Source organism: Pogoniulus pusillus, chromosome 29, assembly GCF_015220805.1.
Source record: "Pogoniulus pusillus isolate bPogPus1 chromosome 29, bPogPus1.pri, whole genome shotgun sequence".
In the NCBI taxonomy this organism is placed as follows: domain Eukaryota; kingdom Metazoa; phylum Chordata; class Aves; order Piciformes; family Lybiidae; genus Pogoniulus; species Pogoniulus pusillus.
Window position 1 is genome coordinate 7,486,902 of NC_087292.1, and position 25,227 is coordinate 7,512,128.

General features: G+C 40.4%; 1 protein-coding gene across 4 annotated transcripts in view; it reads right to left on the reverse strand.

Annotated features, from left to right (window-relative positions):
• The window catches only part of SULF2 (sulfatase 2), a 151,706-nt gene that overhangs the window by 60,739 nt on the left and 65,740 nt on the right, over positions 1-25,227 (reverse strand). For 3 of the 4 annotated variants that reach the window (XM_064167569.1, XM_064167570.1, XM_064167571.1), the window contains exons 4-5: positions 3,791-3,972; positions 1,859-2,107 (exon numbers count right to left, since the gene is read on the reverse strand). In XM_064167569.1, coding sequence (XP_064023639.1) covers positions 1,859-2,107; positions 3,791-3,836 — 295 coding nt within the window. In that variant the 5' untranslated portion in view covers positions 3,837-3,972. Of the gene's footprint in view, positions 1-1,858; positions 2,108-3,790; positions 3,973-8,241; positions 8,442-25,227 lie in introns of those variants that run through there. The other variant, XM_064167572.1, reaches the window with a different exon arrangement.

A 25,227-nucleotide genomic window follows, 5' to 3' on the forward strand; every position in this document is an offset into this window, starting at 1 on the left:
TAACAGCAGTGCAAATTGCAAGTTGGGGGGCGGGAGGAAAGAGCATGAAAAACGTTGTACCTCTTTCCTAAAGGGATAGTACTCTCTTTCTGGTAAACTCCATCTGATACTGCTGCATTCTTAGATCTAATCTTAAAGGTGAGGCTACTCCTACCCCGTGAGATTGTGGTGTCCTCAAAAGCAGCCACCTAAGAACAATCATTGAAAGCTACAACAGCCATCAGAGAACATTCTAAGAAACAGACGAAATCTTTGGTAGGCAGAGTTTGCTCTGTTACACCTTCATAGCTTCCAAGTGTTCTGTAGTTTTCACTTGTTAATTCACATCCTGTTTTCATCTTCCTTAAATGCATTAATCACAACCCCACCCCCCCAAACAGCAATTTTGATTAACTTGGACAGCTCATCAGACAACAGACAAGAATAAAAAATAATTCAAAGAAATACTGGGTCCTGCAAAGCCATTAGTGCCAAATGCTGAATATCAAATCTCAGCTTCATCAAATGGATTTTCCTTCGATAAATCCTAATTTGTGTGGACACATGCCCATTATGCTCACAATTGGAAAGCATCAGATTATCAGAGAAGAGAAATATACTGCCCAAAGGACTCAGACAATTGCATCAGAAACAAGCAGGCTAGCATAAAATAGAAGATGATAAATTTTTCAGGACCACCTTCTGAGCCTGCAAGACAAAGTGCTTCAAGTTCTTTTGGATTATGCATTATTGAAACTGCTTTATTTGTGATACAAATAACCATTTAAAAAGTGACAACAAAAATCTTCTGATTCCATTAACTTAAATTGCATTTGTATTGGGTGGGGTTACTGCCATAGCAGACTTTTGTCTCCACCTTTGAGAAGAATGTGACAGCTGTAACACTGCAGACACACAGCAATACTGACAAAACAGAAGCATCTGTAAGAATACTGCCACATTGCTGTGATTAAGTACTCAACCAGATGAATAAGCATGTAAGTAATACAAACTGATTAACTTAACTATTGTGTCTTGTTTCTTCTGTGAGGTCTGCTTTCCAATTTTTCCCATTCACACTCGAAATTGGACACAGTTAACTTGTCAAAAAAACCCACCAGACCACAAATAAACAAGCTCTTGTCTTTCAGATGATCCAAGCTTTCTATTCCTAATGCAAAGTTATTAAGATAAACCAGTTTATGTAAATCACTTCTTCTAACTGCAGACACCATTTGGTAAATATAAGCTTGTTCAGGTAACAGAATAAAACTCAAACTCCATCAGTTAATTCATTATTCCAAATCATTAGGCAAAGCATGCATTTAATCTTCATTGCCTTTCTTCAGCAATTAACACAGCACTGAATAACACAACAGAGTCTTTTCATACTAAGTGATTTTGGTCAGTAATTAACTACACATCTAAATGGACAATACCAAGAGTAGCATGACTACATTAGGTAACATTTAAGTAATTAAAATTGTACATGTAATGAATGTCTGCAATTATGCCAAAAAAAGAACCCTGGGTAATTACATGGTGCAACAATCAGCTACGAATTTATATCTACTGCTTTGGCACGTAGCTTCCCAGGTTACACTTGCAGTCGCCAGAAGCATAGCTTAGGTGCCTAGATGAAGACAGATAGGCAGAAATTTTGTATTTCCACAGAAAAAGAAGTTTGATATTTTAAGCTGAAGACTAATTTTTCCTCTCCTGACAGAAAGCCCTTCCTACGTAAAGGCAGGTTTGAACTTTTGCTACTTGTTCTTATTTTTCACACCAGAGGAAAAAAGAAATTGAATGAAGAATCTAACTTCAAAGAAAAGCAGTGCCATACTCATTAGCTACAATTCTCTTTAAATTGAGCTCTTACCAAGTTCTACATCCTGATCATCAGTAAGAACAAGGATGATGTTTGGGCGGATGTTTCTACGGTCTCTTTGAAATCTTCCCTTCAGACGCTGATTTAACAGGAAAGCTGAACTTCCATCCAACAGTGATAAAACAGTCACCAGGAATAATCCAAGGACAATCCTATGATGTGCCATATTGTGCTGATTTACTGTTCTCTCTGAACACCGTAGGCTAATAGCTGCTGTTTCTTTTTTTGTTTGCAGGTCTCCTAAAAGGGAGAGGGAAGAAGTATTTATTTGTACCTTGACATCTCTGCCCTCCCTCCCAGCCAAGGAACAGCAAGGTTCTCTCCAAAGAAGTGAAAAGCAATATGCTTGAAATGATCTAACTCTTTTAAGACAACAATCCAACCAACCAACAACAAAGCAACTGAATGTTTCTCCAATGACAGCTAAAAGCAAAACCCTCAAAACTTCACAGTTCACAAGGCACTACCAATGTGGGCAATGAAGTTTCACTCTATACTCAACCTTGGCAGCAAGTTCAAGGATTCAGTTTTGATACATATAAAACCCAATCTTCTTCCTTAGGGTTCTGGGATGTTCTGAGATGAAAAAAATGCAGTTGTTGTAGAAAAAAAACATGTCCATCCATATTTTTTTTTAATCAGGACTGTGACAAAATGCACTGAGTTAACAACACACTTGCAAATTCATACAGGATTCTTGGACAGAACACTTGTTATACACTGATTTATACAAATTTCATTAGAGTACAGAGCTGCCCAGATCTTGGAACTATGGTATGATGCTGTTTGAAGTCTGCTACAGCTTTGATCTTAGTGTTGATATCCCTTCAGCATTTCTCTTGGTTTCCAAGTTTTTTTTTTAATATCATTATTATTAATGATTACACTGAAGGCCTATTACTGCCTATGCTTAGGAATGGACACACAAGAATGGGTTTGCATGGCCTGTGACAATACAATGTCCCAAAATTGACTTGTTTACAAAAGAGGGGACATCTAACTAGCACTGCTCCTGTTAATGAGCCAGTAAAAATAAAATTCCCAGCAATTCCTTTAAGGAGATTCCAAAAGATGAGTAAGAGTGCAGAAGAACTTTTCAAATTACACTTTGGTTAATGATCTTCTAGCATAAAGGGATCTTCTCCTGTTTTCAGAAGTCTAAGTAAGTAACAGAACAAAACTATTGAAAATATGAAGTATTAATTATTTCATCAGATCCAGTGATCAATGAGTCATGGTTTTTTATAAATTCCCTACTTGCTGCCTGCCTTTTCCTGGACTGGTGCCAATAATCTCTTGTAATGCAGTGAAAAAATCAATAAGAAATGACACAAGGGAGACTATCTGCTTTTTGTAAAGAGCAGAAATGCCTGAGTAGAAAGAACCTAGCACAGTGTGTTTTATTCAAGGAAACACTTTGGCTATTCTGTCCCTAAAGCCATTTGGGAAAACAGTTTTTTTCTCCAGCAGATTATTTCATAGCCATATTATCATCTCCGTCGGCATCTGTTCTTCAAAATAAACTTTAGGAAAGTTCTCATGCAACAGCAAAATCATTGGTCTGAAAAAAATTATACTCAGCTTCTATGTTTAGTCTAAAATTGCATTTTTAATTTTCATGTAAGTCAAGCAATACATAGCTATGGTATGATGCAATTTTTATTCAGACTGCTTTCCAAAACGGTACACTAAGATTTTTCATTTCATCAAAACCCTGTTGTCTTCCTTCCCTGACTCTCCAACATGTTTTACAAGCAGGAGAAATTAACCAAACATCCCAACCCAAAGAAAAACAAAGAAACCAAACAACCACCTCCATCCCTCTCCCCAAAAAAAAGTATTTGAAATATCCTAACACTTGTTTCAGTAGGTAGGGAAAGAAGAAAGTTCACCTTCCCAAGTTTATAAACACAGCTTTAGTACCTCTGCTGCAGCTCAGAAACTCGCCAGGCTGTAGCAGAAAGAACATCAACAAGTCCTATCAATTTTCATTCCTTGTACTCGCAATTCCATCTGCAACAGCACAACCAGGAAGAATCATGTCAGATCCAATGTGTTGCTACTGTCCAGAGCAGTCAAATGCAGCTTGAGAGGCAAACTTGGATCTGTTTCAAAAGAGAAGGGCAAAACCCAAAAGTTAGTTTAGCAGACATACTCCTGGGGACCAGTGTTACGGGGGAGGAAGTACAGACATGGCTTCAGCTCTTCAGAAATTACTCCATGTGTACTTCTGTTTAACAAAACAAAACAAAACTCCCAAGCTGACAATATAGATGTTCTCATTAAAAACATTTTTCTGAAGGTCTGAAAGCTAAAGTGATTTCTTTCTGCTTTATACTAGCCATTGGCTTCTAGGAATAACAGTATTTGTTGACTTTCCTTGTAGCCTTTAGCAGGCTGTCCTTGTTGTAGCTGCTCATAACTACACCCACTGTAGAGCACTGTGCACACACCAGTCTTCCTTGCATTTTTCTCACTTCTTTTAAACAAATGCATGGAAATAACCTCATGACCTCACTGCCTCCTCCTCTAAGCCTGTCTTTTCCTCACTCTTTATTGCCCCTCTTGCACTCCGTTGTATCTAAAAATAGAAGCTGTCCCCAGCTCAGAGAACTGCTTATCTCTCTATAAAATACTTAGCACACTTGGGGATGTACACAAACTGCTGTTCCACAGCTATTTTATCCACACTTGTGTATTTATAGTTAATTAGTTATCTTTGAGATGATACTGCGAATGGGGGAGAGAATTTCATGTCAAGTACAACAGGCATCCTCTACCAAACCTGTTATCTCTTTCTCACCACCCTCCTCCATGAAGATTTTTCAGCTATTCTGATGTGTTATGTTCCCATTATTATCAGGGTAAGTACTACTGGGAACCAACTCCAAGTCTGTAATTATGTGCAAAAACTCATACCAATAACTAGGTAAGAAAATTAAAGCAATTTTAGAAAATAACCCATTTCTTAGAGTATGCATTCATAAAAGACAGACATGCCACAACTAACCGCACATATGCAGTGAAATCTAAAAGCCAGCCTTCTGTAGCTCACAGAATAGCAACAGAAGAGTCTCTTGCCTGGATTGCCAGCGGTCCAGTATAGATTGAGTTTGTATTTTTTTAACCCCTAGTTGCCTGTGATCTCCAAGGTAAAAATACGACACAAAATCTCTATTGAAACTTCCTTCCCAGTTTCTGTCAACAAGCTTAATCTGCAACTCATAGTCAAAGCCAAAAGAGTTCCACAGCAGTGCCCTAATTTGCCTTCCCTTTGAATACAGCACCCTCTCCAATGATGCATTTTGATCTGAGTGCTACAGATGGTCCTCTGCTTTATGTGCCTCTGCAGGCCATCCTCCAATATTAAAGATGCTTAATCTGTGTGGCTCCCATGAGAATTAGCTATGGCTCTTATTTTCTCCCAGATTACACATATGAACTTGGCAGGTCTGGTCACTCCTGTTTTGTATTTAGTAAAGTGCTATCAGCAATTTAAGAAACGTTCTTCAGCTGAACTTTATTAAGCCTATGAAACCTCTGAGCAGTCTGCTTTAGAGAAAACCTGGTCCTCTTATTTTCTGCGGTTTACGGTTCAGTTTAACAAGTCCCTGACTCCCTTCATAGCCTCAATTAGATCCAGCTGCCTCTTTTTGTTCTTAACTCCTGCTAGTATGGGGAATGAGAATAGAGCCAAACTTAATTCTCCTGTGTGGCAACACAGAACATTAAACTAAGTCACATTATAAATGCTGAAGAGATAAAGTCAGACTTCAGTACATTCATTCTATTTATAAAAAAATGGAGCCAAGTTCTGTTCCCAAGTAGCATGTACACCAAGGAAAGACTTCTTTTTAATACTGCCCTCAGTAATTAATGTCATTTCCACAGCAGCACAGGCAGGATGCAGAGGGATGACCAGCGTCATCTACCCCCAGATGGTATTTTTAACATGCTATTGATCAGTATTGCTTGGCACAGATGCAGCAAGTACTGTGTGCACAACTATAACTGACAGCAACTTGCACACATCAGCTCTCCCAGCCTTGTTAACACAATTCCTAGTGCAACTGTCCCACACATAACACAGGACAACTTCCCTGAAGTCAAATAATTAATATTCCACTACAATCAAGAGCAGCACCTGACTTTAGCAGAAAAGGTACAAACACATAACAAATTAGTTTTGTATGAAATATATAAGCTAATCCTGCTCTGAGCCTGCTTCTAGAAACCTGTTTCCAGGCACATTTACATGAACTTATTAAAAAAAAACCCTGCCCTCAAACAACCACAAAACAAAGCAAAGGATACTACATACCCTACAAACAGCGTTGATGTAGCAGTTTCGACTCACCCAGCAGCCACCACCAGTGTGCAAAGCACGCAGCAGAACTGCACAGTAAAGCACTACTAGTTAGCAAGAAGCTATGCACACCTGCTCTGAGGGCAGCTGGAGCCAATGGCAGGTGTGTTATTTAAGCAGGCTTAGGTGTGCCATTTGTCCAACATTTAAATTCACTGAAATACATGATGCTGGAGCCATTCCCTAGCAACGAACCCAATTAAAACCACTTTGCCAGGTAAATTAATTCAGTGGTACTACTGTTCTTTTAACTCTTTGATCACTCCCATACATGCAGGTTTGGTTATGACAAGTCCTCCACTGAAAGCTGTCACCCATCATCTGAAATGTTTATCTCTTACAACCAAGACATAAGGATATTTTTATTTGTGGATTTGGAACAATCCTGTTTGCAATCAGGCAAGGTTCTTAGGCAAAAGCTGGCATCAGCAGCTATAATATAACAACACAACATGTTTTCTTATGGTTTTATTCCTTCTGATTGTTTTTTCTTCTCCAAGCAGTCAGTCAAAATTTTAAGAGAAAGCACAAAATCAAACCTCTGATGTGAAATGTGCCTCCTGAGGACTGAAGTTGTGCCAAATACCTGCAGAAACCCTGGCTAAAGTATTTTCATTTCCAAGTATCTACGGTTTCTCCAGAAAAAAAAAATAAATAGCCAGGAACAGAGCTTTCAGGCTTATTACAGCACTGAATTACTATTCCAAGTCTTCTGACTTGCCTTCCTTCTGGTGAACTCTATACCAAAGCTAAATATTTGTCATAGGGAAGCTTATTTGTATTACAGAATCTCTTTCCTCTTTTGTAACTTTATTTTTAATAAAACTGAGTTACAAGTTAATTGCTTATCTCACTAAGGCTTCCATAACATACTTTCTACAAACCCAGACTATTCTGTTTGCTGCTTAGAGATTAGTATTAAAGCTTCCCAATAGCACACAAAATTGGTCACTCCTTGGGTTAAATAGCTCCATGGATGCCCCCAAATCCACATGTAATGATAACCTAAGAAGAAGTGATCAAGAAGTATTTCCTTATTATACTTATCCTCACCTGTTTATAAATAATGAAAATCAACAGTCTTGGACTTGAAAGATGTTTCTGTTACCTTGCATTAAGTACAGTAATCACTACAGACTTTCACTTCTGAAAATACCGTAAGCAAATGAATACAAGTGCTTTATGAAAGCAGGCTAACACAGCTATCATTGCACAAACACATTCTACCGAGCAAGGAGAGTTTTTTGTAGCCGCACGCAGAACCCCCTACTCCCTCCCGCTGTGGATATCCACCTGCAGACACACACACTGCCCAGACAGCACGGGAGATCCACCGAACAGACAGCGAAAGGCTCTGGCATCAGTCCTTTTGGGAAACTCTTCTCAGCATAGCCACAACCCTGCCGCTGCTTCAACCCAGCCACGGAGACACATCCGAGGAGGAGTAACCGGCACACGACTCCTCCAGCACCCCCAGCCAGTGCTGCATCCGATCCGCCGCCCCAGAGTTAGCGTCTCTGGGCTGTCACCAAGCACCCACCCTGCCATGCCAGGGCGGGCAGCCACCTCAAGGCCGGGAGGGCCGAAGGGCGGTGGCGTTCGAGAGAGCTCCCGCAGCACCAAACCGGGCTGGCCGGGCGCAGCGGGGCAGGACGACAGGACCGCAGCGCATCGCCCTCTCCTCCAGCCTACACCGGGTCAGCACCCAGCCTCTCACTGTCCGCTCGACCCTGCCTGTCCTCTCAGCCCCAAGCTCCCTTTCTCCTAGCGCCCGACTCAACTTCCAGCCCCTCCCGCCACCTATGCAGCAGGAGCGCGGCCAGACCTGCTCGCTGCCTGCTGCATCAGACCCTCCGCCCAGGCTCCCCGCTATGGCAGCCTGGCTCGGCCTCGGGTAGCCCCGGCGACGAGGGCACCGCCGCTCCGAGCTCTGCCGTCCCCGGCTACGCAAAACGAGAGTGAGAGACGGCAACAAACCGAGCTTCTAGCGCTCCCGCCGCACACTCACCCGCGGAGCCGGCGCCCAGACGATCCGAGCCGCACCACGGCCACTGCTCTCACTGCCCGCCTGCGGGGCTGGGCGCCCGGTGGGGCGGGGAAGCGCATCCCCGGCAGCGGCCGAAGCCCGTTTCACGAACAAACGTTCAGAGGAAGCGCTCGGGCGGGTGCTGCCCCCGCCTCTTCTTCCTCCTCTCCCGTCTTCTGCCTTTCCCGTTTAAAAAGTTCATTTACCTCCAGGATCCTCCTCCCAGCACTGACGCAATGCCCCGGCGGGCGCAGGGAGGGAACCTGCTCCACCAGCGCGTCGCTCAAAGTCCAGCGGCGGCACCGCGGGCTGCAGCTCCGCGCTCCGCAGCTCCGGCGAGGGCAAAGAGGCAGACCCCGCGCAGGGCCAGGGGCCCACGCTCAGCTGCCGCCGGGTGTAAAACGCCTTTGTGAGCAAAGGAGATGTCCAGGGAGGGGTGGACAAAATTAATTGTCCCCCATAGTTTATGCTTTTTTTTGTCTCTTAGCGGCAGCGTTTGCCGAGCTCAGGCAGATCCCTCACAGCTGAGCTCCCATCAGCGCGGTGCACGGCGGGGAAGGGAGCGGGGGCTAGGACTGGGGTAAGTCTGGGGACCTCATCCAAGGCACCTGGGGGTGGGGTGGGGAAGAGAGCCCAATGACTTCAGCTGTGGGTAACAGGCACTACTGCACCTGTACTTAATTACCCCTACAAGGGACTGTGCCCACAGCAGGTGTTGCTAGAGTGTTAGAACGAGTTATATTTGACTCGTGCAGGTGAACATTGTTTAGATGAACATCTAAATATCTAATAATTTCAACGGATTCTTAAATAATAGATCTTTCAAAGACACTGATACACTGAAGTGTTAAATGTACGAGTACAAAATGTTCTTCTAGCATTGCCTTGCCAGTGGCATCACAGCTGCAGCAGAGGTTCCCTCACAACTTCTTGACACTGCATCCAACAATCCATAGGGGGGGTCACAGATCAAAGTCCAGTGTGTCTGTAAGTTGGTATTTTGGATTTGTATCTTTATAATATTTTTATACCTGAAAGAAAATATATACCTGAAAAAAACTAAGTGACTACTTTTATCATAAAATGATGGTACAGTGAAAACGGTTTATGTGGTTGGAAATGGACAGGATGCAATTTTCTGCAAGAACAATAATCAATGGAAGGAAGAGGAGCAAGAAACCTTAGAATAATTTCCCTGTTCAAGTCAAAACACATACTTGCACAGCTGTAGAACAGGTGAGGAAAAATGATGCTTTCTGAAAATGCTGCAAGAAATGAAGTATCACACACACAGTATCAGTATCACACACAGTATCACCAAGGCTGGAAGAGACCTCATAGATCATCAAGTCCAACCCTTTACCACAGAGCTCAAGGCTAGACCATGGCACCAAGTGCCACATCCAACCTTGCCTTGAACAGCTCCAGGGATGGCGACTCCACCACCTCCCTGGTCAGCCCATTCCAGTGTCCAATGACTCTCTCAGTGAAGAACTTTCTCCTCACCTCCAGCCTAAATCTCCCCTGGCACAGCCTGAGGCTGTGTCCTCTCGTTCTGGTGCTGGCCACCTGAGAGAAGAGAGCAACCTCCTCCTGGCTACAACCACCCCTCAGGTAGTTGTAGACAGTAATAAGGTCACCCCTGAGCCTCCTCTTCTCCAGGCTAACCAACCCCAGCTCCCTCAGCCTCTCCTCGTAGGGCTGTGCTCAAGGCCTCTCCCCAGCCTCGTCGCCCTTCTCTGGACACGCTCAAGCATCTCAATGTCCCTCCTAAACTGGGGGGCCCAGAACTGAACACAGTACTCAAGGTGTGGTCTAACCAGTGCAGAGTACAGGGGCAGAAGGAAAAAAGCTAGAGCAGAAGAGATGGATAGGAAGAACTACAGAGTTCTAGAAGTAAATATTTTGAAAAGCAGAACAAGATATATGATATACAAGATATATTTCTATTACATCTATAGTTTATTTGGATTTTTGTTCTCAAGCAAGCATTGGCTTAAATGACCTAATCCAGGTTTCACTGGAGAAGTCTCATCTTCTCAAACACACTCATTCTTGGCTATACATAGGCTGACCCTGAATTAGCAAAATATGAGTGACTCCGTTCCTCCAAATACAGTAGGGTACTAAAGTTCCAAGTGTGCTCCTCTATGGCCTGGTGCACTAAGCACTGTGTCAGTCTGACTGTGCCCACTCTAGGGGCTGCAGCAGTCTGACAGTGCTACTATGAGCAAACCTTTCCCTACGGGGACACAAAAGCTATGTGTAAAACAGGAATTACATCTCACTAGTATTTTGATTAGATTGTTATATTGCTTTCTGAGGTAACATTTGACCTTCTATTAGCGACTTTCATCTTGCAACAAAACAATTTACAGACAAGTAATTTTTACAACCCACCTGTGAGCTCCAACATTCTGACACTGCACATTTTAGATATAAATTAGTATCAGATAAAGCAGCTGAATCACCCAGAGCCAAACAGACTTCTAGCAGCATGACCAGGAACCCAGTATTTCTCCATCTTAACCCCTGACCAACAGTTTGCCCTCTGCAGTACACCACCTGTACAAACTATATTGAAAGGATCTGCAAACAGTAGTCACCAAGCCAAAAGAAAATGCCAAGTTTGCTACACAGCAGCCCACATTTTACATTGGAGAAGAAAATTAACAAGCTCCCTATTTAAAGTGTTTTTTCCCCTAGAGCACTGTCAATGGAACTTTACATTTTAAGAAATATATGACTTCATACAGAGCTGCACTGTGAATTTTTCTTAATAGTAACAAAGCTACTAAAACTAGCACTAGTGACATCAGTATTGCAACCTCAATTTGATTTAACATCACTGGAAAATCTGTTGCAATGGATTGCTCATTGCAACAAAAGGGTATATTCACCTCACAGCGAGTGCATGTAATTTCCATCAATGTTAATGGGAGTTATGCAAGTGCATTAAGAGGATAATATACCCCCTGGTCTGAGACAACCCTGCAAAGTGAAAGGTGCTTCCTCTCGGAGAGAATGGGGTTTCCATCTCATGCATTTGAAAAGAACTTGTTCTGGCACTTTAACAAACCAGGATGGATAACAACTGTTATGCATACACTCAGTGAGGAGTTTCCAAAGTTAAAGCAGTTTGGTGATTTCAGCTGGTTTCTCTATTGCCAAAAAACCTGAGTGATATAGATGTATTTAAAACTCTGTGGTTTATTTGAAGTCTAAGGCAACAAAATCATGTGAAATTACTGGTAAAACAAGGTCTGAAAGCCTTCTAGTGCATAGGGAAGGAACTTGCAAGGTATGTACTTTTTAAGTAAAACAAACTCTTCATTCACTGCCTGGAAAAGTTAGATCCATGGTGTATATGGATCACCACAACTGATAAGGAGTTCAAAAGATGAAATGAAGAAACAAGATCCTTCCCTTGAACTCCCACCCCAGAGCTTTTGACTGTTCATCACCAACTGAATTTCAGCTCTCACACAGTATGTCATCCAACAGCTTGGAGTTATTTTACTGTGCCTCAAATAACAAGTGCTGCTGATTATGAAAATAAGTTGTGTAAAACCAATAACAAAAACAAGCCAACCAACCACCAGTAAAAAACCCAAACCAGGTCAAAAACCCAAATGGTTCAGACTGGATGTGAGGAGGAAGTTCTTTACCATTAGAGTGGTAAGACCCTGGAATGGGTTGCCCAGGGAGGTGGCTGAGGCCCCTTCCCTGGAGATGTTTAAGGCTATGCTGGACAAGGCTCTGGCCAGCTGCTCTAGCGTAGCATCCCTGGGCATGGCAGGGGATTTGGAACTAGATGATCCTTGGGGTCCCTTCCAACCCTGACTGATTCTATATACCCATTAAAAAAAGGGAGTCAACAGACATGCAGTCATTTGAGTATCACCACACATCTGCTAAGCACATAAATACTTCAGAAAAACTTTATCTACACTTTTTCTGTCCAGGCACAGAAAAATCTGTTGAACTGTGCATGTTGGATATGCACACATAAAGGTGAATCACTTTGATCCAGTTGGCAGGTAGAGGGAATCCACAGTTACCTACAGATCCAGAGGTAACCAGCCCTGAGACCGCTACTGAAACCCAAGGGTGTAATAAGCACTCGTGGGGAACTGTTCCCCCCAGTCATGAAGCACAATAGGAATAGCAGCATGTTTGTGATACAAAGAAACAACTTCTGGGAAATGAAAAGGCAGTCAGAATCCAAAGTCATTAAACTAACACCCCCAAAATAGAAGATAGGCAACATGCTGTGTAAGGCATGCCTTTTCCACTGTTACCAAATATATTGTCTTTTCAGAGCTCAAATATTGTCCTCGTCTAATGTTACATGAAACAGAAAAGGGCTGGCTTCCCCATTTTTACATACTTCAGTCACTGCCTTCCAACTCTTAAGGCTTGCTAATCATTATCTTTAGACTAACTCATCATACGTAAACCTCCCACACTATTAGTCATTTTGATTTCTTCTCTCTGCTTTCATATTATTTAACATATACACACATGCCTTGAGGCATCTTTAAAGACCAAGAAGTGAAGCCAACAACAGAGCATGAGTCTTCTTCAATGTAATTTGTTACAACAATCAATGGAGTTACACTAATTAAACTGGTCAGATTCCTTATGGGAGGACAGAGCTTGCTTCTTAAACAGCTGCTTTTCAATTGCACTAAATGTGTAAATGCTGCTTCAACAACAAATCAGGGTGCTATTAGGAAGGCATAAACAGCACAATATGCTCCACTCCTTGATCCTTCAACAGTTCATGCTTTTTATATCACAGACTCCAGCTCAATATGATTTTGTGGTCAGTTGCTCCACTCTTACCTTTTAAAGCCAAGTTGCAGTTTCTATAAATATGCAGTAACATTGGGGGGGGGATGGTTTATATATTTTGAGGCACTTTAAAAATGGAAAAGGAGAACACAGCCATGAAAAGCCACAGAGAAGGTTAAAAAAAAACCACTTTGCTTGATACATATGCTAAGCAAAAACCCCACTATACTCTTCTGTGTAAAAATAAATTTATAGTATACTGAATTAATTTAGTTACAAATTTTAAACATGTTAAGATTCCTGTTTAAGATTAATCAAATGAATTTTGATTATAGCTAACAACAGTGGATGCAAGTCACTTAAAACACTGAAGCAGCAAAGGTGATTGGGAAGTTGCAAGATGAACCGAACAACTAGTGCACTGATAAAAGTGATAGCTCGTCTATTTGGGCAACAAACTCAACCCAAATCTTTCCTGGGAAGCCAAACAAATTCAGGAGAAAACATTACTAGAATGATCCTGAAGTTCACATAGAAAATTAATGTCTTCTAAGCATTGATGTTATTAATAAGGCTCCAAGACTTATCTGAAGAGGATGGAAATTCAATGAGCCATTGTTTGGTCACACAGCCCATATTAAGGAAAAAAGAGAAAAGTCAAGAAAAAAGCAGGCCTCCTTTTTCCCCATTTATAAGCTACCCTTAGAATAGCTGCCTGGAAACCAGTAATGATTTAATAATTCAATTTAATAAAGAACTTTTCATAGGGAACTCAGGCCTTTTTTGGCACATCATGATCTAATTCTCCTCTACAGGCTCTCAACACATTTTAGCACAATGCTCAGATTGCCTCCTGTTCTGATACTTTGATGTTAGAAATACATGACAACATGCAGCAATAGGGCAGTAATCAACTGAACACATTGTTTTAACTGATGATTACCTGCAACCTCAGCACTGGTGGGTATGCAATTCAAAATGTGAAAGATATTCACTTTCACTGAAGCTTCTCTTAAGGAAGTCAATAGCCATTGCCCCCATTTAAATATTCCCTAAGGAAATAGTAAAGTATGTAAGGATTAAATACTCTGTGCCTATCTAAAACATACTCTGATCTGAAAGTACTAGAGTAGGACAATATATAACAATAACTGACGGGGTGGATAGAGCAGTAAGTCTTACCTCAACAGAAGTAATTTCTTTAGCTCACTGCATATTTCATGTTAGTCAAGGACCTATCTCCACCTACCTCCACAGTAGAGCAGTCCTGGTAGCCTGAATGGTCACCCTCATGTCCTGCCCCTCTCAAATTGGAGCAGGTAGCCAATTATGTTATGTACTCTTCACCTTATAAAGTTTTGGGTTGTGGGTTTTAATATTCAAATGAATTTGCTGCACCTACAGCAGCTATTTGCTTCACATTTGTGCCTGTTCTGGAGGCACAAAGCCCGAAGGGATGCAACTGGACTTCACCTCCATTAGGAAGGCTGCTTAAACTGTTTGCTTATTTTGATTTTCATTAGGTCTTCTAATAATTAGTGTTTAGCAATTCTCCCTCTCTACCACAAACACTTTCAGCAGAATGAGAGATAACTGGATCTGACTAAACACATATTCTAAGCTGGACTTCAAATGCACAATTTTATGAACTGTCAGGACAACAAATGGCACAATTGCCAGCATTTCACACACACAAAGAAGGCCAAGTCATTTTCTTGAGTCTTCTCAATAGCACAAGTAAGGCAAAGTTTATGTTGGGATGCAATACCTGTTATTAGATCAACTGTTACATGTGGGAAGGAACAGACACACCTTCAGGCATATCAAACACTTCTTAGGTTTGAAATAGATGCAGCAATCTTCAAAGCTGAGCTGCTCTGAGTTTAACTAATGTGATAATCAAGCCATCTGAAAGAAAAGTAGCTTGTACCTCTGGAGGGAGGTACAAGGAAGTCTTACTAACAAAGGAAGAAGAGGCACAGCTTGATCTGTTAAAACATGACTAATCTGAAAAGCATGGACTTATTACTGCGGTGGGGGTACAGCAGAAATCAGAAGAGAGGTTAATTATAACAACTGTAAACTCAGAATCCCTACCAAATTTATCATTTTTACCATTTAAAAGATTCATGAATTTTAATAATGAGGCTTATCTTTTGAAGGTGCTTTGTAGATATCCCTTGAGGGTCAGGATTCATTCATCAGAGATAGAATGGTTACTTCATGAGAAATGTTCACCTACCAGCCGTTGGCATCTCTCATTTATTGATCATCTGCAAGAACCTTGGGAGTTTCCTTGCCTTACTTTCTAGGAGGTTATTTGCTACATTTGGTTATGCAGGCTATTTCCTCTGGGGACAAGAGAGCTACAACAGCAGGTAGATGTGCACTTGTGATAGTATTATGGTAGCTTCATTGCTCTCAGTACAGGTAATGTGCAGTCATTTAGGAGATTTAATGCATATATTACACATTCTTAAAATATAAATTATTATATTAAAAAGTCACTTCTCAAAATGACAAATCAACAAATTCATTTTTTCCTGGAAGTCCTAAGGGCAGAGATTATTTATGTAATGTCTAAAGGACACTAGAGCCGTCCAAATGCTTTCTACTTCATTCAAGATAACAAGAAAAATAACAGAAATATGTCTCACCCCTGCTAAAGAATGCTTTCCTTTCTTTTCCATGAGAGTTGCATCTACATGTGAGCTGTAGCATCACTCCCCTACTTTTGGAATTTAACAATTCATAAAGGAAGCAGCAATTAAGATTCCTGCACGCAAGAAAATTTAGATCCAGACGACAATACTACACTGAACGGGCACTAAGCGATGTCCGACATGTGCTCTGCAACCCTGTCACCTCCTCTTCTGATCTTTTGTGTTAACATTTGCTAAACACATTTGTATAAATAGATCTGATTTTTGTTCATCTTTCAAAATTTCAGGCTAATGATAAGAGTTTTCTAAAGCACTAAAAATAAGACCTCAGCTACTGTCTGCATTCAGAGTCCTGCGCAATTAGATTATTCATACTTTACAAAGCAAGAGAACAGAATCCAGTTCTCTCTTCTGCCTAGCATCCTGGTCTTCTACCTAATTATCCTATTAATTACCCTATTTCAGCCTTTTATTTTCTTGCACATGCACACCCATTTCAGCTGACTTACCTCTCTGATTTCTTCATGTGTACAGTGTATTACAAGATCTGACTGAGCCACTTCACTACTCAGTATTGTCACTTCAAGTTACTTGTAACCATAATTTTGCTTTTCATTTGAGAGAAAGACTTGGCTCTACATAGTTTGCACTAGACTCAGAAGCACCATTCTCTATCTGTCATTTAAAAGGTCCTGTAACTCATTGCCATTGTAGGAACATCTTTTGCTACAGCTATGTTTGTCAAGGAACAAATTGAGCCTGATTAGTCCCTCTAAACATATTTTTTATTAGTTATCATTTTTAAACCTCACAGCTGCCCTTTCTGGCACAGAATACATATTATTTCTGATTTCAGTAATTCCTTAGAAATTGAGTCTGATTCTGAATTCAGGGTGAATCTAATTTCTAGCTTTAGTAGAAGCATAGCCTCTATTTCTATCACTCCAAAGCTTCTGCACTACCAGTGAGCAAGAAATTAAAAGTCGATCTCTTGCATAGACAAAGTCCCAATTATGCCCCTAAACAGGAGTGAACTGATTTTTTCAGTAGTGTTTAGCACTCACAGGAAACAGTTCTGGAAATTTATGCAGGTTTCTTCAGGTTCTGAAATTGTAGCTGAACACATTTGGCACTTGGCAATGCAACCTGTTTATTTCTACCTTAGATTCATGTTACTTGTATCCTCATCACTCTCATGGATGATTACAGCAATAATTCTTCAGAAACTTGCTGGTCAGAAAATATAACAGTGGTCAGCCCACCTTGCCAAACAGCAGTGATTGGCATGGCAATATCTGAGTGTATTTCTTCTGGAACCCAAGAGACTATTTTTCAAGACATGACTGGATGGTCTTAGTTGCAAAAAGTTCTTACCATACACTGAAAAGTCAATATGTAAACTGTAGATGCAGAGCAATCTGTTAAAATGAGATTTTCAACTGAAAATCTGTTTTTACAGATTCAGCTCTTTGGTCCCTCTGAATAAACCCATGCAGTATCAAGCAAAAAGCTCCTGGAGGTGCCTATCAGGTCATCATACAGACATTCAGTAACAGTGGCAAAAGAAATTAACCACTATCCTATGAGAATGAATGATAGTAAAGCACCGATCAATTTTTATAGCTCAGTAGTAAAATGCTGTGAGTTTTGTTTACCAGCAAAGAAATAGGTCAAGACAAACTTCAGGCTTAATTTCCAGCTGAATGGACTTAAAGGCTGCAGTGGTATGTAATTCCAAGGTGGATTTCCTACTCAGCAGCAGGTTTTTAGCTTGCATTTCTAAATGCAGACAGGACCACACACCAAACTTGGTTCTGATTTGCATCAGTTTCATAGAAGTATACTAAGCTATTTCACTCTTTATCAAGGAGAAAGGTTATTTTCAGTGAACAAAACTATTTCAAAGTACCATGACACACTTGCTAAATGAGAATCTGTTCAACACACCCTGTTTTATTATTAAAACCTCTGAAATGCCCAGGGCAATTTCTATTTTTTCAAAAAACATCTTGGGCATAGAGTTCTTGCAAAACATGGGGGCTCCAATACCCAAGATATGGAAAAAAGGAGAAATAGATGCAAATCATATCCCGGTCTCAGGCTCATCAAGTCAAAATGAGTTGTATCAAGTAGCACCTGTTTAGAATGTTTCCTGTTAAATGCTGCATGAATTAGTAGATATTTGAAACTTAAAAGCAGTGTGTCATCTGCCAGAAGGAAGCTGATAACTATTCAGATCTTAACAACAGTGGAAAACAAGTTAGTTTACGGACAGTAGTATCTCTGAAAAATAAAACAATACCCCACAGCACAGCCAAAAAAAACCCACCAAACCCAGAAAAACAACCAACAAACCACAAGAAGAAACAATCTCAAAAGCCAAAAAAAAACCCCAAAACCAAAACTAACAAAGAAAACACCAACTCTTAAACCCCCAAAACAACCAAACATTATTTGAGCCATATTAAATCTGAATGATAACAAGTTAGAAGTAATGTTTCATTTCCTTGCTCAGCCTTTCAACATATTACCCATATCCCCAAAAGAGACTGCAAAAGACTTTTCACTCACCATTGGGATAAAATGTTGTCTCAAAAAAAAAAAAAAGCTTATTTCTACTGATTTTTTTGAATGTAAATGGATATTTAGTAGTCTAAAATTCAAAATGGGCAAAAGCACCCCAAATGATCTCTCAAAATATGGAAATGCATCTGTTCAAAAACATACAGAAAGGGGAAAAGGTAGTATTTTGGAAGTGTTCTTAGATTTCAGTCAGCAATGTGTCAAAACCTGAAGAACATAGAGATGAATGACAACTATTCAGCTGATGTATCTGCCATTTTTAAAAGACAAAATTGTTAAGGTTGGAACCTTCTCCTCCCAGCTAATTCCTCCTCCCTGTCTCCCCACCCTATAATTCTCCCCTCTTATCCCACTGCTACAGATATGCCTAAAATAAACCCTTGGATCTGACAAGGGATGAAATTTGTAGCTTGCAGCTTTCCCTAAAATTCAGCCAATTCTAAACACCTCAAAAAAAGAAGTTCCCGACTGGAATTCTAATCACTAAGGTTAGTGCTGGTTTGCTGGGTCACTTCATTCTGGGTTTGTTTTCTTTTGTCAGTCTTTCTCTACTGCAAGACGTGGGGTTTTTTGATCACAACTTTTATTTTAGAACAAGAACTTTGGGTTGAGCCTCCTCCTTCACAGCTAAGTGTAAATTCAAGCTACATGAATATATGAACTGTTTATACCAGTCATCTGGAAGAAGCCCATGCAACATTGCCTGGATGAATCCAGGTACTTCATAAGATATTCTACAGAGAGAAGTAATAGAAAAGTGATTCCAGAATTACTATTACAGACTGTCAGATCTGAACATAAGGTATTAGTGGCCATTTCCCACTGTATTTGATCTTCTGCAACCCAGGCTCGAAGCCTGCTCTTTGTCTGACACTTCAGGACAATAAGATGACATCTCTGTCAGGAGAGTACATTATCATATGGCAGTGTAGGTCAGATCTCAGATCATTTTGCTAAATTCAATTTGACTGTCTTTGGCCTTTATCTAGATGAAAGTATGGAGGTTATAATTCTGCTAGATTTTTAGCTTAACTGGCTTTCACATATCTAACAGTCTCTAATAGTAACTCATCTATTGCTTTTCATAATTGGAGCTCAAAGGGTTCTACAAAGAAAGCATGGAATTCTTGTTATATTGACTGAGAGACTGAGCCACAGAGAAATAAAATTATCTACTCAAGGGCAATTCAACGGGCCAGTCACCCAACTAGGAATAGACATTCTGGGATCCAAAACACTGTTTTACTTGCTGGGCTAGCAGTTCCCAAGCCAAAGCCCAGGAACCTCTGGGATTCTGCAGATAAAACCTTTAGGTTGCATAATAAGTAACTATTTGCTTTGCTGTCATAGTTTCTATACATGCATCAGAACATACTGACTATCCTGTGCTAGACTCTTCTCAGTTGCACAGCAAATGGAGGATCTTTCAGATTAGTGTTGCCAACCAAGTTCTCAGACACTTATGTTCCAAACTGTCACTCATTTAGATACCAGAGCAATAATGCAGGGCTAAAATGCACACTCAATGATATTGAAGAGCAAGCATGAGAAAACTGTCCTGTACAAGGTAAACGAGGTACCTGGGTGTGCACTTGCAGCTGTTGAAGCTTAACTAAGGTATGCTCCAACACCAACTGCAGTGGGCAATACACACATATGCTGCTAGGGAGCTGGGATAGGGCAGAAGGCGGCGGGGAGAGAAAGACAAAGGCAATGGTGGGGTACAACATCTGAGGATGTAACAACCTTCCCGTGCAACACAGACACACATACACCAACTTGTGTCAAAACAGAAATGCTCGTTAATGTGACCTTAGTAAAGCAGTTTACACTTCCCATATCTGGTAGTCTGGGCTGCCTGAAGACTCAGGCACAATGCTCAAGTGCTTAGTTGCTCAAGAATCATGAAGCAAACAGAACTGGAAATTTCTGAGAGAAGCAACTAAGATTCTGACACGATCACGTAACTACAGGTCCTTATAACTTACCCAAGCCCTGTCCAGTCTGTCAGGGAAAAAAACTAAGCAGGAAAACACCCATGTATTTATGACAAAAGTCATGGCTTTGATTGTGCTACAACACTCAGGCTGTTTACTTTGATTCCCTAAGCATCTATAATTGTTTTGGTTAGGATAGAGTTAATTTTCTTTACAGTAGCTAACATGTTGCTACATTTTGTGATGAAAATGAGTGTTGACAACACACTGATGTTCTAGTTATTGCTGAACAGTGCTTGCACAGCATTGTGGCCTTCTCTGCTTCACACAGTCCTTCCAGTGAGCAGACTGGAAGCGCACAGGAACTGGGAGGGGATGGACAGGGCACACAGCCAGATGAGCAAACTCAAACTGACCAAAGGAATATTCTATGCTGACATGTTCAACAGCAAAAAAGCTGGTGCAAGAGGAGGAAGGCAAGACAACTGGAAATACGGAATTGCTTTCTCGAGTAACTGCTATGTGTGATGGAACCCAACTTTCATGGAGATGGATGAACACCTGCCAGCCAGTGGGAAGAGGCAGATTAGTTCCTTATTTTCCTCTGCTGGCACACCTAATTTTTGCTTCACCTTTTCAATTGTCTTTATCTCAACCCACACATTTTTGCTCTTTTACCTTTCAATTCTCTCTCCCATCTCAATGTGGGGGAGTGAGGCAAGTAGCTTAGCTGCCTGCTAGGGTTAGCCTAAAACAGGCACCGAGTCTAAGAACAAAAAGATGAAAAAAACCACTTTGCAATCAAGTGCTCCACATTCAGAAGAAAACATCATGTTCCAACTGGGTCTCTTTTATTAGTCCTTCACTGATACTTCTGCTGTAGGAGATCTTAAGAGACTAAAACCTTTACTAAAACCCAAGCAAAGTGCAGATTTTCCTATTGCAGGCTTGATAAGCAGCGGTGATAACTCCCAATATTTGCAAAGCAGTGGTGATAACTCCCAACATTTGCATAGCTGTACTAGTTTGTACCTAACAACAAACTGCCTTGAGGTTGCTGACACATGTGTCATGCACACTCTCTTCAAATCAGCGAGACACTCCACTGCTGCTAACAGCATCTGAAGTTACAAAGCACTGCTCATCAGTTTTTACACTGTGATCCAATCTGAACATCAGAGAAACCTCCAGGGCTTGTTTTGACTTTTGAGAACACTACTTCCGCAGACTAGAACCTTTTCTTCAAGTAGCACATCCTTGCTTCCCCTTCCTTCTTAACAATCTCTGCAAGTCTTAATTTTCCACAGAGATTCCCAGATGTGAGCATGGGGCTGACAAATCTAAAGGGACAAGTCACAGGTTGAGTGACAGAAAGCTTTGCTGATGAAACCATGATTTAAAAAATAGTAACTAAAAATCCTACTGAATTTTAACCAGGTCTGAATGGATCAAACCAATAACAAGAGAGATTATTTTATGCCATTCTGTTAAATTCAGACATGTTGTTGGAATAGCTTCACCACAGATACTTTGTGCTATATCAGTTCTCCTCCCATAGTTCACCAGAATAAATAACAAGGCTCAATCTGGCAAAGAGATAGATCTACATCTAGTTTATACTTCTGGATAATCCAGTAGTGCACAGATTTAATCTTAATGATCACAAATGCAATCTGCAAATGTTAATTTTCCTTACTTAAAAATAGAGCTAGAGTGGGAGTGTTAACATTTGCTTATCAGACCTAAGCACGAAGAGACTGAAACTCTCTCTTCAGCAAGCTATGTTACAAAGCAGGAGCTCCTTAGAACTTTTAGAGCAGTAAACTCATAGCAAGCCTTCTCAAAAAGTTAACAGCAGAGATTTCTCTTCCTTGTAATGTGCTGATCTGCTTGTCCTCTCATTGTTAAGTCTGGCAAACATGAATTCACAAAAGTTCATTAGATCTTCCCCAGTAACTGCAACAGTAAGTGGAGCTTAAGTTTCTTAGTAGCTTGATCAGTTTAATGGAAAAGACCAACACAATGGCAATCAGAGGACTGATAGAGATACTATTAACTGAACCTGTATTTTAAAACCTGCTGTCTAGCTGCCTTTGGTTTTACTTGAGATATATCTATCAGTCCTCAATTGTGTCCTTTCACATCAGCTTTATGACAAACTATCTGTTATCTCCAGGCTTTTCTCCACACAACTTTTACTGCAGCAGACAACATCACATAAAAAGCCCAACTACACTGGTCTGAGGCAGTGCACATGAATCGTACTTTATGTTTAAACAGTGCTATTAGGTAGATTATTATAAACAACCTCTTTAGTTCTTACAACCTGAAGCATATTGCATTTAAAAACAGTCTTACAGGTCATTTCACACCTGTGTTTATATGATAATAAAACCCCCTGTAATTTAACCACCGAAATATTTTGTCTCTATTCTGACACGTTCTCGTAAACTCTAAGGATTACCGTAAGCAAAGCTATTCCTAGGGGCATAATAGCAGCTGCATATGAGATGGATATTGGTAACTACAAGGAAGCTTAATACCACTATCTGCTGTAACAAAGCATTGTGAGTTCTCTTGCTGACCTACAGCTCTAAAAATAAATACTGAGTGACTTGAGTAGTTCTGCAGCAGTTCCTAAGTTAAAGAGACTGAATTACAATAGAGAAATTAAATCTAGCATTGTGAACTCTTCAAGTACAATTAAAATAGCCCTAACTTGAAGCTTACATTTTCACACTTTTGTACATACCCATACTCAGTGTGACAGTTTTAAACATATGAAGCTCCATGCCTAACACAGGTAATACTCAGGTTTCGTACTATCTTAAGTCTCAATTCCTCTTGTTTTTCTGACAAGACCTTTCCTGTTGGAAAAAAAAACCAAAGCACTTCTATTAAGAAGAAAGTGCATGCCAAAATCCTCATAACAAATATCTCCTCCAATAAATCAAAAATTAATCTGCTGAACTCAAGGATTGCATTGCACATCCACTTCTCTACCTAAACCGAGGATGAGCAACAGAATTAACCTAAAGGACAACTGATGGCAAAGTGACAACATCCTAAGACATTATGCTTATCCGAATGGTCTAAGAACCCAAGAGGAACAGAATGGTTTCAATACTTCAAAAAGTTGTGTCACCTAAGGTCAGCAAACCTGATGGCTACCAAGCTTGCTGCATTCTGGGATATGACAAATGGTCTCATCTTTCCAACATGCTTGCTCCAGATTTCCAGACAAGTCATAAATTTACAGTAGACCCAAATTTGGTGCACTGACGGTTTGCAGCACAAAGCTCATATCAGCTCTACTTCCTCTGATGTTCTCTCATCTTCATCTGTCAAAGCGAAGGTCTTATCAGAGTGCCTTGACAAGTATTTATCTATACTTGGTTAGTTACTTGCATGTTTTCCCCTCCATTCTTATTCTTCAGTTCAGTCCTTCTCTTGTTATCGTTCACCAGCATATTTGGTACACTGCAAATACTTGGAGTACACCAAATCCATGAACTTTCACCTTTAAAAAAGGGATGAAATAAAACCAATCTACACAGAGCCCACATTGAATAAGCTCGTGTTCTTCCAGTCAGCTCTGAATTCAAATTACAACATTTTAGGAAACTTTAGCATGTAATTTCTGAATAGTTGATTGTCATTCATATCACAAAAACACCCTACATGCCACCTCAAGTACCTTTGTCCTTTATAATTTTTCTTGGTACCATTTTATGTGACTGTAAAGTATTTTTTTAAATAAGCAACATACCCAATTCCTAGAATACGACATTTTCTCCTCACTCATATGCATTACACTTCAAAACCTAAGTCAATTGCAAGCCTTTGATACTGCTCACACTATTGCTTGAAGGAAAAAAAGAAAAAAGACCAAACCACCTAATTTCCAAATCAAGAAGCACCTGAAAAGAAAAAAACCCCACACCATAATAGAAGGTACTTTTAACATATAACAGTATTCAAGCAGTAAGGCTGTAATTAGTATTTCATTCTGAGCTCTGTGGGGTGCAGCACACAAAGTTTGATTGCATGCAAAAATCTGCTCACCTAAATTTCTGTTAGTAGAGTGGTGTTAAAATGAAAGCCATCCTAACAATTATGGCAGCAGCATATATTCATCACAGCAACACACTCTCCTTACCGTAACTTTAGAAAGACCAAATAATGGTTATTGACATTTCTAACAATGATAACTCTGAAGCTCTATTTCTGTTTATACATTTCCCATTGCTACAGTAAATACAACAGGGTTTACTCATGCAAGCTCCATAGAAAAACTTCACTGAGCAGTGTGACCAAACAGAGAGGCTGTATTTTATTTTAAATGGTAAGCAAAACAACTGGGTTGTATCTGGTAAGCAGGATGCTGCTGTGTGCCCTCATTAATGATTCTCAACAGGGTAAGATCCCAGAGACACAGTTTTCTGCGGCCACACCAGGAAGCACATGAACTACACCAGTATTTTCCCCCCTGTTTTGGTTACTACTGCTGCTCATTTGGGTCACAGGGTACACACTGTTTTTAGAGCCCATAGTTATTCCCTTCAGTAGGTGGATAGCTGGATATAAGCACAGGTTGCAAACACACTTTCTACTTTAGAAGCAGTTTAATATGAGTTTCTATAGGTGCATGTGTCAGAAGGATACAAAACTGGCAATTAAAAAATCCCCTTGAAATCCTGTCTGTCTCTTGTGAATCATAACTTGCCCTGTGAATCTCTAAGAAAACAACTATCATCACACATTGTATGGTCTGAGGGAAAAATATGGCACCTCCAAGACTGTTTTGAGCTTTCAAAGGAAATATTCCCTGACAAACTCAATAGATGAGCCAAAGTTCATAGGCAGAACGGTCTGTGAAACTCTACCTTAAAAAAATTCTGAGAGGGAAGGAAGGAACCCTTTAGTAAAACCATTCTGAACATGAACAAATAAATGGGAAAAGACAAGAGGGACAAACAGAGCAGCCA